At 36.2% G+C, this 13719-nt stretch overlaps 1 protein-coding gene across 2 annotated transcripts in view; it reads left to right on the top strand.

The window, feature by feature from the left end:
- The first annotated feature begins 3627 nt into the window (after positions 1 to 3627).
- LOC126335146 (adrenodoxin-like protein 1, mitochondrial) overlaps positions 3628 to 13719 on the top strand; it is a 78545-nt gene continuing 68453 nt past the window's right edge. Inside the window, exon 1 of one of the 2 annotated variants that reach the window (XM_049998110.1) lies at positions 3628 to 3928. In XM_049998110.1, the coding sequence (XP_049854067.1) occupies positions 3817 to 3928 (112 nt within the window). In that variant the 5' untranslated portion in view covers positions 3628 to 3816. The remainder of the gene's footprint in view (positions 3929 to 13719) is intronic. The other variant, XM_049998111.1, reaches the window with a different exon arrangement.

The raw sequence follows: 13719 nt of genomic DNA, 5'->3' as shown, positions 1-13719 counted from the left end.
AAGAAGGTTGTATACATGGAAGAACCCTGGAGATACTAAAATGTATCAGATAGATTATATAATGATAAGACAGAGATTTAGGAACCAGGTTTTAAGTTGTAAGACATTTCCAGGGGCAGATGTGGACTCTGACCACAATCTATTAGTTATGACCTGTAGATTAAAACTAAAGAAACTGCAAAAATGTGGAAATTAAGGAGATGGGACCTGGATAAACTAAAAGAACCAGAGGTTGTACAGAGTTTCAGGGAGAGCATACGGGAACAATTGACAGGAATACAGTAGAAGAAGAATGGGTAGCTCTGAGGGATAGAGTAGTGAAGGCAGCAGAGGATAAAGTAGGTAAAAAGGCGAGGGATGCTAGAAATCCTTGGGTAACAGAAGAAATATTGAATTTAATTGATGAAAGGAGAAAATATAAAAATGCCGTAAAGGAAGCAGGCAAAAATGAATACAAACGTCTCAAAAATGAGATCGACAGGAAGTGCAAAATGGCTAAGCAGGGATGGCTACGGGACAAATGTAAGGATGTAGAAGCTTATCTCACTAGGGGTAAGATAGATACTGTCTACAGGAAAATTAAACAGACCTTTGGAGAGAAGAGAACCACGTGTATGAATATCAAGAGCTCAGATGGAAACCCAGTTCTAAGCAAAGAATGGAAGGCAGATAGGTGGAAAGAGTATGTAGAAGGTTTATACAAGGGCGATGTACTTGAGGAGAATATTATGGAAATGGAGGAGGATGTAGATGAAGACTAAATGGGAGATACGATAATGCGTGAAGAGTTTGACAGAGCACTGAAAGACCTGAGTCGAAACAAGGCCCCTGGAGTAGACATTATTCCATTAGGACTACTGACGGCCTTGGGAGAGCCAGTCATGACAAAACTCTACCAGCTGGTGAGCAAGATGTATGAGACAGGCGAAATACCCTCAGACTTCAAGAAGAATATAATAATTCCAATCCCAAAGAAAGCAGGTGTTGACAGATGTGAAAATTACCGAACTATCAGTTTAAGAAGTCACAGCTGCAAAATACTAACGCGAATTCTTTACAGACGAATGGAAAAACTGGTAGATGCGGACCTCGGGGAAGATCAGTTTGGATTCCGTAGAAATGTTGGAACACATGAGGCAATACTGACCTTACGACTTATCTTAGAAGAAAGATTAAGAAAAGTCAAACCTACGTTTCTAGCATTTGTAGACTTAGAGAAACCTTTTGACAATGTTAACTGGAATACTCTCTTTCAAATTCTGAAGGTGGCAGGAGTAAAAAACAGGGAGCAAAAAGCTATTTATAATTTGTACAGAAACCAGATGGCAGTTATAAGAGTCGAGGGGCATGAAAGGGAAGCAGTGGTTGGGAAAGGAGTGAGACAGGGTTGTAGCCTCTCCCCGATGTTATTCAGTCTGTATATTGAACAAACAGTAAAGGAAACAAATGAAAAATTTGGAGTAGGTATTAAAATTCATGGAGAAGAAGTAAAAACTTTGAGGTTCGCCGACGACATTGTAATTCTGTCAGAGACGGCAAAGGACTTGGAAGAGCAGTTGAGCGGAATGGACAGTGTCTTGAAAGGAGGATATAAGATGAACATCAACAAAAGCAAAACGAGGATAATGGAATGTAGTCAAATTAAATCGGGTGATGCTGAGGGAATTAGATTAGGAAATGAGACACTTAAAGTAGTAAAGGAGTTTTGCTATTTAGGAAGTAAAATAACTGATGATGGTCGAAGTAGAGAGGATATAAAATGTAGACTGGCAATGGCAAGGAAAGCGTTTCTGAAGAAGAGAAATTTGTTAACATCGAATATAGATTTATGTATCAGGAAGTCGTTTCTGAAAGTATTTGTTTGGAATGTAGCCATGTATGGAAGTGAAACATGGACGATAACTAGTTTGGACAAGAAGAGAATAGAAGCTTTCGAAATGTGGTGCTACAGAAGAATACTGAAGATAAGGTGGAGAGACCACATAACTAATGAGGAGGTATTGAATAGGATTGGGGAGAAGAGAAGTTTGTGGCACAACTTGACTAGAAGAAGGGATCGGTTGGTAGGACATGTTTTGAGGCATCAAGGGATCACAAATTTAGCATTGGAGGGCAGCGTGGAGGGTAAAAATCGTAGAGGGAGACCGAGAGATGAGTACACTAAGCAGATTCAGAAGGATGTAGGTAGCAGTAGGTACTGGGAGATGAAGAAGCTTGCACAGGATAGAGTAGCATGGAGAGCTGCATCAAACCAGTCTCAGGACTGAAGACAACAACAACAACAACAATGCACAAAATCTACTTCATAGCCCCACTTCCGTAACACTTTATCAACAGTCGAAGCACTGATTAACTTGACAAAACATAGTTTTTTTTTCCTGATCCATTTTCTAGGTATGGACGGTTTCGGAATTTAGACCAATTACCTGCGTAATCCAGTCATCTGTTTCCAGGGATGTCGGCTGAACAGGACGGGATTCCTTGTCAAAAGCAAATACCAGAGTATTCTTCCTGAGGTTTGTAGCAACCGAAATTGCAGTTAGCAGCAGCAAGACCAGAAAGAGCGATCAGATCACAAGGAATAGGAACGAGCACTGAGATTAACGGACGGACGGCACTTGGCGAAGCACAAGTACAGCGATGTAAACACGGGAGTGCAGCGCAACAGTTAACAGCGGCCACTCGCGAGCGCGGCTGAAACGGAACTGCGAAAATAAAGAAAATAAACTTTCCACTCGAGGGAAGACTTGAACCAAGGACCTCTCGTTCCGCAGCTGCTCACGATAACTACGGGACCACGGCGCTCCTGAGCTCACAGTATCCTTTATGTTGCCTATCTTGCGCATGGACTACTCAGTCTATATTTTGCTTATTTTTTTCATAGTTCCACACAACTTCTTCCTGTTTTCTCGATTGATCTTTGTTCAGATTTTCAATGCCTATCCACTGTGCCAACTTATAACTAAATCTGAGGGGGTTGTGATGGGGAGGTTCCCTTGTTAGAAACAAACTGAACTACAGCTCATTGCCCACATATGTAGCTTCCAAGGACATATTGTCTCTAAAAGTGTAAAAAAGTGATATGTAACTTGTCAGATTTGAGGCACAGTACTTTACTTCACCTCACTTCGCTTCATGAAATCACCCTTCAGGACAGTGTAAATAGCTCAAGATTTTTCTACACGATTTCACTCTATGCTTCTTTAGAAATTGCAGCAGCAAATTCTAGATACTTGTAGTTCCTATTGCCAAGAATCCTAGTCACCGCCAGCCGCTCATGTGGAAAAATTTCTCTCTTCATACAAGTTTTTCCCGTCTCATATTAGGATTTATAAGCGTCAGATGATATTTGCGCGTTTCTAAATCAATCCTCAGCTACTGTAGTGTCGAGTTTCCCTCATAACTCGTAAAGTAAATTTGCTTTTTGTTTTCCGCAACACAGAAACTAATAGGATTTCCTTCATTTCTGAATAAATGATTGAAACTTTGTGGCTACTGTGGGAGAATCTAGTCACTTGCAACTGAAATTTTTTTTCTGCACCGACAGATGGTAGGCGAGCTATAGATTGGAACTTTCGTTATGTCAACATACCACTTTCGCAGCTATCTATTGCCTGCCCAGCCTTTGGCGCAAATATCTGCGCAGATAGATCGTTGCGCGCTAACTTGCCTGAATACAGTGCAAAATCGTTGTCACATACGAAGTGCTGCTGTGTCTAATGTCTCTGATTCACAGTATCGTGGTATAGTATTGTGGCGGCGTAGGATTTGGTTGTTGTATGTGTTGATTTCATCAAACAATTTGAGTTGTGCGTAATGTCATGTCGTATTGCTAATTTAATGGTCTCGTCATTACTCCGTCTACGTAGAGCAGGAAAATTTGTAACACCAGATCGTTTATCAAAGAGAAAATTTCATATAACCAGCAGTAAGTTTTTGTCTATGTAAACATTATGAGTATGGCTAACATTTCCGCTTCAACATTTCTTGAGACATGTGGATAACTAAACAATAAATAAATAAAATCAATTGCTTCGAAAGGCGTCAGCAAGAGTGGTGGCTACGTGACAAAGTAAAATATCAAGCGTAGTTCACTGGAGAGCCGGTTCGTATGTACAGAGCTTTTTTCCTCTATTTAGTGGGTAAATCAAACTCTTATTGTATATTTATTGATCCAGCTGTAACATGCAGTACATATTCGTGTAAGTTTTAATGGACAGTTGCAAATAACGTAACATGCAGTAGACCTATAAACAAGAGGAAAATACGCATAACGTTCTTACATTCTTAATTTCATGGACATATGTTTTAAGAATTTCAGGTTGCACATATTTAGAAGTTGTTGTACAAAATGATAGCCATGCTTTATCAGGAATGCCCGTAGTTTATTATTAAATAATAGCTCGAAGAATTATTAATTTTTCCGGTGTTATTGTATAATGTGTCGCCACAGTGGGTAATAAGTTTCTGATAGGACTACGGCATGGAAAACATTTCTCTGGTATTTGACTGCCCAGTAAAACAATTATCTTTTATATACTTAACAGCACGCAGCCTACATCCGAAGTACGTTTGTTCTAAGACTATTGTTGTCGCAGAAAATTAATCTCTCGTAAAATGGTGGATGGGTGTGCTAGATATCCAACACGAAGGATTTCTATTGATACCTGTGTTAAAAATTTTGTTAGTTCATATCTACATTGTATAAAAGTTCCTTGTGTGTTCAGTGCAATATGACTGATGGGATAGTAAGAGCTGTGGTGGTATGTACCACTGCCCACGGCCAGTCGTGAAAGTCATTAGGTACAGGAGTTTGTTCTTAGCGAGATAAATAACATACAGTGCTTTTGACAAATAATGTTTCCAGTGTCTTTTTTACACATAACTCATTTCTTGCCAAATTATGGGGAAAATGTGTGATGACAGTTTTTCAGCACATTAGGAGAGTGTGTGTGCGCCATGAAGATTCTAAATATGTTACTTCAGTGATCTTCAATAAATGTTGTACAATGGTAGCAAATTTCTGGATCCTTGATCTGTTATGCCAGGAACAACAGTATGTCAAACTGCAGCATTTTTTCCCCAGTTTCGAATAAGTGTCCTGTGTGCAAACAGCTCGTGCACCTACACAAAGCTATAGACAGAGCTGAAACTAGGGTGAAGTTCATGCAATTGTCTTAGGCATATTCTGGAAAATTTTCTTTAAAACTGAAGATGGTTAAATTGGGAGCATCTTCTAAATTGGGTCACTTGACATGGCATAACCCATTGAGGTAATTTTCAGGGTTGAAGTATATCCCCCCCCCCCCCCTCTGCTTGTGGTGTACAACTGTAGGATAGAGTTGGTGAACCCATCAGATGTGAAAGCCAAAGGAATGTTGAGTAGAGCTGTAGTGTAGCATAATTTTTATGTCCATGCCATATTTAATGCACTTTCATCATTTGTTACATATTATGTACATATATCAGTGTGATGAAAAAGGATAGTTGCTACTTACCGAGTACCTGGAAATGCTGCATCGCAGATAAACACAACAGAAAGACTGTCAGAAAATGAAGCTTTTGGCCAACAATACCCTTGTCGAAGATACAACAAAACACACACAAACACAGGTTGCACACACAACTGCTGTCTCTGGCTGTTGAGGCCACTTTGTGAGCCTCATGGCTTCATGCATCTCAGCATCTCTCCTATATGGTGAGTAGCAACTACCCTTTTTACAATATTGTTACATTCTACCCTGTATTTTCCATTATATACATATATTGTACATAAAGGATGAGAAATGAAGACTGCACAAGCTCTGCATTATTTTATATCTGGGTCAATCCATATCAAATGGTGCAGCACTGGTTGCTTGACCATCTAAGAAAACTTTTATATTTACTGAGTGAATTCCCCAATGTTTAGTGGTCACAAATATGTATATATTTTTAAAAAACATTATTGTTTATTATTTTGAAATGGTAGCCATATTTGTTCCAGGCCGCATACGTTTTTTTGTATTTGCAATCACCTACATTTTTTACAATTATTCAGTAGTGGATTGTCCTAAGCCTTTCAGATACAATGCATTTAGTTCAACACACACTGGGCTACAAATTAACATCATTATCACTTAGTTGAATGTATTCTTTAACATATTTTTAATAGTTCAGTTATCAGCCACAATAAAAAAAGTCAATTTTTGAACAGTAGTTTTCCAAAGAAAGATTAATTTCTCAGCTTTAATATTTTTTTCTGGTAGTACCCTGTATAATATAGTTACTTTGTGTAGAGTATCAATGGTGAGCAGCTTACACTTAAAAAATACACTAGGCCTATTTAAAAAAGTTTTTTTCTTAATTTTTCCATTTTGTGGCCTACAATCTCTTTGTTGGGGGACCAGGTAAATATCTGAAATTTTCACAGTTAATGTACCTTTATGACATCAAACTTGAGTATAAATTTCAACTTTGAGATTCAGTTGGAAGTTATGGAAAAATATTACAAACACAAGTCAAAAATATGTTCAACATCTGCGACCTCTGGTAGGCTAATCTAATAAAGTATACCAATTGCATAATGTAACACACCAAATTACTCTAGCTAATGATTATATGTCAGAACAGTGCTGTGATAATTGTTTCACCAGCTAACAATTGCATCTGCAAGCCTATACAAGTCTAATTGTTGTCTTCCCCCCTCACACCAACAATTTTCTACTCACACTTATTTAGCTAGAAGCTCTTGAAGTGTGCAGTTGAAAAATGACGTCTCAGTGTTCTGTTGTTATTAATAAAGCATGTCATAAAAGGGTGTATGGAGTGTATCCTAAAGACATTACTTTAATCCAAGATTGCAGTGAAGAAGAAAAAGTGTTTTACTTCAGCCGGCCCAGAGGCCAAATTGACATGCAAGTACCATGAAATGAAATACTTAAAAAAATTTCATCACTGTTTTGGTAAGTCTTCCATGGACCCTTTAGAGAAACATAAGAAACATAAAAAGTCTGCAGGAAATAACATTTGATCATTATTCTAAAAATAAAAAGCCCCTTTTTCAATCTCATACCAGGAAAATCTGTGTCCAACATGTTATTCTAAGATATTTGTAACTCGGAAGAGAAAGGATAGTGAAACCTCAGATACAGAATTTTGTGACTTATCAGCAACCATTAAAAAAGTAGATACAGCTTATGAAATCCTGGGTATGTCGCCTGCTAGTAAAATTAGAAAACTAAGTCAAGATAAAAGAACAAGTGCCTTGAACACAAAAATTGGGAAAGTGGTAGCTACAGTCAAAAAGAATCTGGAAGTTTCATTTCAAAATACAATTTGTACTAAAACAGGTGGAAGTTCTAGAACTTCACCAGCTGAATATGATGATTTGATAGAAAAACTAAACACTAAATGCAGTACTTTACTTCAAACAAAGTGGATAAAATTAAGATTATCAGTTTACTGCTGAATTCCTGGAGTCGAGCAGAAGTGAGTAATTTGATGTGTCAGAATGTCTTCTTAAGTTAACAAGGCAATTAGTAAAATAACAGGGTTTTACCAGTATTACAAAAGAAAAGTGCATCTAATTTGGTAGCTGAAAACATAATCAATAAAGTTATTAAGTATTATGATGATGACAATAACAGCCGTTTCACGTCTGGCACAAAAGACTGTGTTTCTGTGAAAAAAAATGGTTCTAAGAGTCAAAGACAAAAAAGGTTAATAATGTGTAATGTAAATGAAATATTCACTGAATTTAAAAAAGGAAATCCTGACATTAAAATTGGAAGATCAAGGCTTTGTGAGTTGAGACCAAGATGGTGTAATGTTGCAGGGTCATCTGGCACCCATAATGTTTGGTTTTATCACCAGAAAGTAAAGTTGATGACAGATGGGCCAATCTATAAAGACCTTTTGGAAGCTATGATATGCAATATACAGTTATGATTGTATGATCAAGGGAAAATGTGAAGATTCTCCAGGCAAACAACACTTACTTGATATATTTGAAGATTCCTAAGAAGACGATTTGATGCCTGATACTATAAAATACGAACATTGGGTGACACAAGACAGAACTGAAGTGATGACAGTCATAAAATCAAGAGAAGAGTTTTTTGAAGTGTTAGTGGCTAAGCTTGAAAATGCATCATTTTATTGCAGAAGCTCAAAGTAAATTTTTGAAAGACAAAAAGCAAACCTTGGCAGCTGATGAATGCTTAGTTCTTGCTGACTTTTCAGAAAATTATTCCTTTGTTGTTTAAGTTAAGTACCAGGGCACCACTGGGTAAACAAACAGGCCACAGTTCATCCATTTGTATTCTATTATATAGATGAAGATAAACTAATGAGCCACAGTTTTTGTGTCATAAGTGACTACCTTGAACACAACACTACAGCAGTGCACATTTTTCAACAAAATTAATAAACTACATTAAATAACAACACCATTCCAAAAAAAAAAAAAAAAAAAAAAAAAAAAAACTGATTTACTTTTCAGATGGGGCAGCAAGTTAAACAAAAAATTATTAACATCTTTCATAAAGAAGATTTTGTGTTTGATGTAGAATGGCACTTTTTCACTTCATGCCATGGGAAGAATGCTTGTGATGGTGTTAGGGGTACAACAAAGCGAGCTGTCACAAAAGTAAGTCTGCAGTGGACTGATGACAATCATATAACACCTCAAGAAATGTTTGAATTCTATAAAAAAACATATCAAAGAAATTACATATGTTTTTGTACAATGTGAGGAAATATAAGAAGTCATGACAGTGTCTTGAAGGAAAAGTACAACATGTGTCAGAAGATTAAAGGCACTCGGCTCTTTTCATTGTTTTGTACCCCATTTACACAACTTACTGAAGTGTAAGATCACATCAACTTTGCCTGATAGTGAACTTCATCGCTGTGGAAAGCTTGTACAGCTGTTTCTTCAAAATAAAGACATAGTGGCTTGTGTTTATGATGAACTGTGGTGGATCGGCGAAGTTGATAATATTGACTGTCAAAACCAAGATCTACATGTATTTTATCACCCTACAGGACCAAGGACAGCTTTTAAGAAAATTGAGAAGGATCAAGTTTGGATGCCACTTAAAAATTTACTAAGGAAGCTCTCTTCCATGGAATTTACAACTGTGACTGGGCGAACTTATAATCTTAACACCCAAACTGAGTGAACAAATTTCTCAAATGTCTAGTGAGCGCTGTACTAAAAACAAATAACAAGAGAACAATATAATGTAATTAGTAGATATATTTTCAATTAAAAAATTAAGTAATCATAGATATTATTAAATTATATACAGTAACTGATATGTTTTATTCCATAAGCCTATATACCACATATGTGAAAAAACATATTTTTGACTCATGTTTGTAATTTTTTTCCATAGCTTCCAATTTAATCTCAAAGTTGAAATTTATACTGAAGTTTGATATCATAAAGGTCTATTAATTGTGAAATTTTCAGGTATTTATCTGGTGCCCCAACAAAGAGATTGCAGGCCACAAAATGGAAAAACTAAAAAAAATAAATTTAAGTGGTGTACCATTAAACAGAGTGATTTTGGACACAGTGGCGAATTCGGACAGTATGGCTTATTTGCTCTTTGCTACCAGACAGAAAAAAGAGTTACTTATTTTAACATCCATGTGTCAGTTATTTTAAGTGCAAGATTGCATTTATCACTTTCCACTACTTTTATTTTGCTTCAATTGTTTCCCTAAGTTAATAATTTATGGACAGGCTTAGTGTTAAAAATCCATGCATTATCGTAAAGTGGAAACTTTCTATTGTTATGCCCAGTGGGAACTTATTGTAACTGTAATTGTCCACGCGCTCAGTAGCTAAAAGCATTGAGACAATTTCTGTAAATGTTTGTCGTGTTTCTCATGCAAGGTTATAAAATAATGATTGTTTTTGTATAACTGTGTACTGTGTGTGGTGATTTCAGACAATGCCAAGGACATACAAGATGCTATAGTTTGTTGTAATTATGAATGGGAACTTTTAGAGAAAGCTGTTCGTGATATTCAGAGTGGTAAATTATCGTACAGAAAAGCATGTGATTTGTGTGGTATACCTAAATCAACCCTACAAAATAAAGTGCAGAAAGCACATCAGAAAAAAATGGGAGGAGAGCCAGTGCTAAATAAAGAAGAAGATGAAATGTTGAAGCAAGGTGTATTGAGAGCTGCACATTGGGGATTTCTTTTCACTAAATTGGATATTGGATATTTAGTTAAAGGCTACCTTGATAAATCGAGCCGAAAAGAGAAAAAATTTCGTAATATCGTCGCAGGAGAAGAATGGGTGCATTTATTCCTCTAACGGCAGTCAGAAGATCTTTCCATTTACTTAAGCGAAAATATTAAATGAGCTCATGCAGAAGTTAACAAAGAGACTGTTTATTTAAATTTTTACAAAATAAAATCTTATATCATTCCATATCACTTATTCATAACAAAGGGCTCCCTTAAAATGTGTAAAATGTCCCCAAAATAAAATAAAAAGCATGTAGAATTTTAAAAAAAAAGGCAGTAACTTTCCGAATTTGCCCTCTACATACTGTAACTTAGGACAGAGATTTAAATAATGCGTGTCCGAAATCACCCCAATCCATGGGGTGACTTTGGACACTTTATTTAACTGCCTCAGATAATTATACCTACACATACACTTTCTGGTTCTGCGATATTTTATTCGTTACACGTATACCCTACCACTTCCATAACAATCAATTTAATCTAACAATATATACAAAAGATACAATCAAAATAACGACAAAACCACCCAAAATCACCCCGTTTGACAGTATTTTTAAGTGTAAGCTGCTCACTGTTGATACTCTATAAAAAGTAACTATACTATGCAGTGTAATAGCAGAAAAAATATTAAAGCTGAGAAATTAATCTTTCTTTGGAAAACCACTGTTCAGAAATTGAGTTTTTTAATTTGTGGCTGATAACTTTGAACTATTAAAAATATGTTAAACAATACATTCAACTAAGTGATAATGATGTTAATTTGTAGCCAGAGTGTGTTGAACTAAATGCATTTTATCTGAAAGACTTGGGACAATCCACTAATGAATAACTAAAAAATGTAGATGCTTGCAAATATGAAAAAACAAATGCAGCCTGGAACAAATATGGCTACCATTTCAAAATAATTAACGATGAAGTTTTTTTTAAAAAAAATTGTGTCCACTAAACATTGGGGAATTCACCCAGCAAATATAACTTTTTTTTGAGGTGGTCAAGCAACAAATTAGTTTTTCCTTGGACCACTTGGTATGGATTGACCCATCTACTACAGCATTGAGTGATATATTTTCTGCAGGCTTTCATTTAAATTGTACAACCGAGTGGGGTGGTGCAGTGATTACCATACTGGACTTGCATTTGGGGACTGTTCAAATCTGTGTCCAGCCATCCTGATTTAGGTTTTCTGTGATTTCCCTAAATTACTTCAGACAGATGTCGGGATGGGGCCTTTGAAAGGGCGTATCTGATTTCCTTCCCCATGCTTCCCTAATTCAAGCTTGTGCGTGGTCTCTAATGACCTTGTTATCAACGGGACATTAAACACTAATCTCCTCCCTCCTGTGTTGTACATAATAAGATTCTGCTGTGGGAAGACGTTAAATTTTGCATTTGGTAGGTTTATTTCACCATTCAGTCATCCAGATTTTGCATTTCCATGGTTTCTCTAAATTTTACAAAGCAAACGTCAGCATAATTTCTTTTAAAAGAGAACGGTTAACTTCCTTCTCCAGCCTGAGTATATGGTGTTTGTTATGTCATTTTCAACGGGACATAAACATGTGATCTTTCCTTCCTTTCAAATTTATGTCAAAGGTAATGCAAGTTCATGGACTGTGTGTTTGCTCATTATTGTTGCTTTCCACCTCTGTGATAAACTGTTCCAAGAATATAGCTTAACTTTGTTAGTTTAATCTTCTTTCATGTACTGCAACAGGTGTTTTTACCCTATATAACAGTCTTTACAGTTGTAAAAGACATCTTGGTTATTGTGTGACTGGTTGCAAACTTTATTGGGAGTGTTCTTATTGTCTGAATGCACTGAGCATTGTCTCTTGCAAAAAGGCTGGGGTGTGTTCTTATTTATTCTCTCCACTATTTTTTTCATATAGATGATTGTAAAGTGAAATTTTGTATACCTCGCTCATCCCAACTTCTTTATCCAGAACCTGCCATTACTGATCTACTAAATGAAATGTGGTTCTGTATCCCCTTTTATCGCAGTTGGTAAGCTGTGTTTCAAACCCACAAAGGCATTAGACTGACTCGTATGTGGGTAAAACTTCTTTGAAATCTTTATACTCCAGATTTAGATTTTACTTACTTTTTCAAAAGTGGAAATTGGCCCTTTCCAGAGTCCAGTTTTCTGATCTGTCTATATTGTCATTACTAGTACTTTGTCTGCTGGCTTGTCAGGAATGGAAAGCTGAGTGCAGATATTCTTTCCTTCTCCCTTCTCCCCCCCCCCCCCCCCCCTTAATCCTTTCTTTCATTTCTCTTGGTATTGTGTTGGCTATTGTTGATTAGCTCAAAACTTAGTGGCATTTATGCTCCATTTGTCATTCTTCAGTGCATGTTATAGTTTATCGTTTATTGTCTCTCTCCCTCTGTACTCATTAGTCCTATTTCTTGCAGTATTTATTCCTGCCTTTTATTTATTAAAATGTATTTACAATTGATTGTGTGAATTAATTCACCTTTGTGTACCCGTAAATTATCATCCATTCTAAAATCTTTCCTTTTCGCTGAATTTACCATGCAAATATTTCCAGATTTTATGTAACATTTCATCTATTTTTGCAATTAAAGTCAGTCATCCTGAACTCATGATTTGCAGTATGTCAAAATTAATCAAAATAGCAATAATCTAAGTCTCACAACAAATATAAAATACTGGTTGCTCTGTGCAGTAAACACAGTAAATGCCATCACCAAACAGTTCTGCAAGACCTCTCATTAGTAAACTGTATTTAGTAATCACTTCTGAAGTACAATAGAAAGTATAGGGACAAACAATTCAAGAAAAAAATCATATCAGTATGTTAAAAAAGCAACTCTCATACAAGTCATTCACAAGGATTTATCACTGACTTCTCCTTCTGTAATTAAGATAAACAAAAGCTCATCTGATTTTGACAGTATTTCCACTGAACTACTAAAGATTTGTTCCCATATAGTAAGCCCTGCCTTATCAGAAATATGTAATGCATCACTAACACAATGCATTTTTCCAGAGATACTGAACTGTATTCTAGAATAGTATCTCACCTGAGCAACAAAAATAGAATTGCTATATTGTGAATGCCATTTATGTATTCCCTCACAAAATTTTACAAACATTAAATAACAAAATACCACCAGTTGGTTTTTCTGTGGCCTATCGAAAACATTTGGCTATGTGAATCACACATAGATGAACTGTAGTTTTATGGGATTTATGACATAGCCGACCAAAGGATAATGTCAAAACTAACAAAAAGAATGCAGAAAATTGCACTTAGTAATTCAACGTATCCATGTCAATGATGAAACTCTGTACAACCTCGGGTTTAGTCAGTTTATCCAGGTCCCATCTCCTTAAATCCCCACCTTTTTGCAGTTTCTTCAGTTTTACTCTACAGTTTATAACCAATAGATTGTGGTCAGAGTCCACATCTGCCCCTGGAAATGTCTTACAAGTTAAAACCA

The sequence above is a fragment of the Schistocerca gregaria genome, chromosome 2 (genome assembly GCF_023897955.1).
Source record: "Schistocerca gregaria isolate iqSchGreg1 chromosome 2, iqSchGreg1.2, whole genome shotgun sequence".
NCBI classification, from domain to species: Eukaryota; Metazoa; Arthropoda; class Insecta; order Orthoptera; family Acrididae; genus Schistocerca; species Schistocerca gregaria.
The sequence above is the reverse complement of the archived record's forward strand: the minus strand, read 5'-3'. Positions and strand labels throughout refer to the sequence as shown.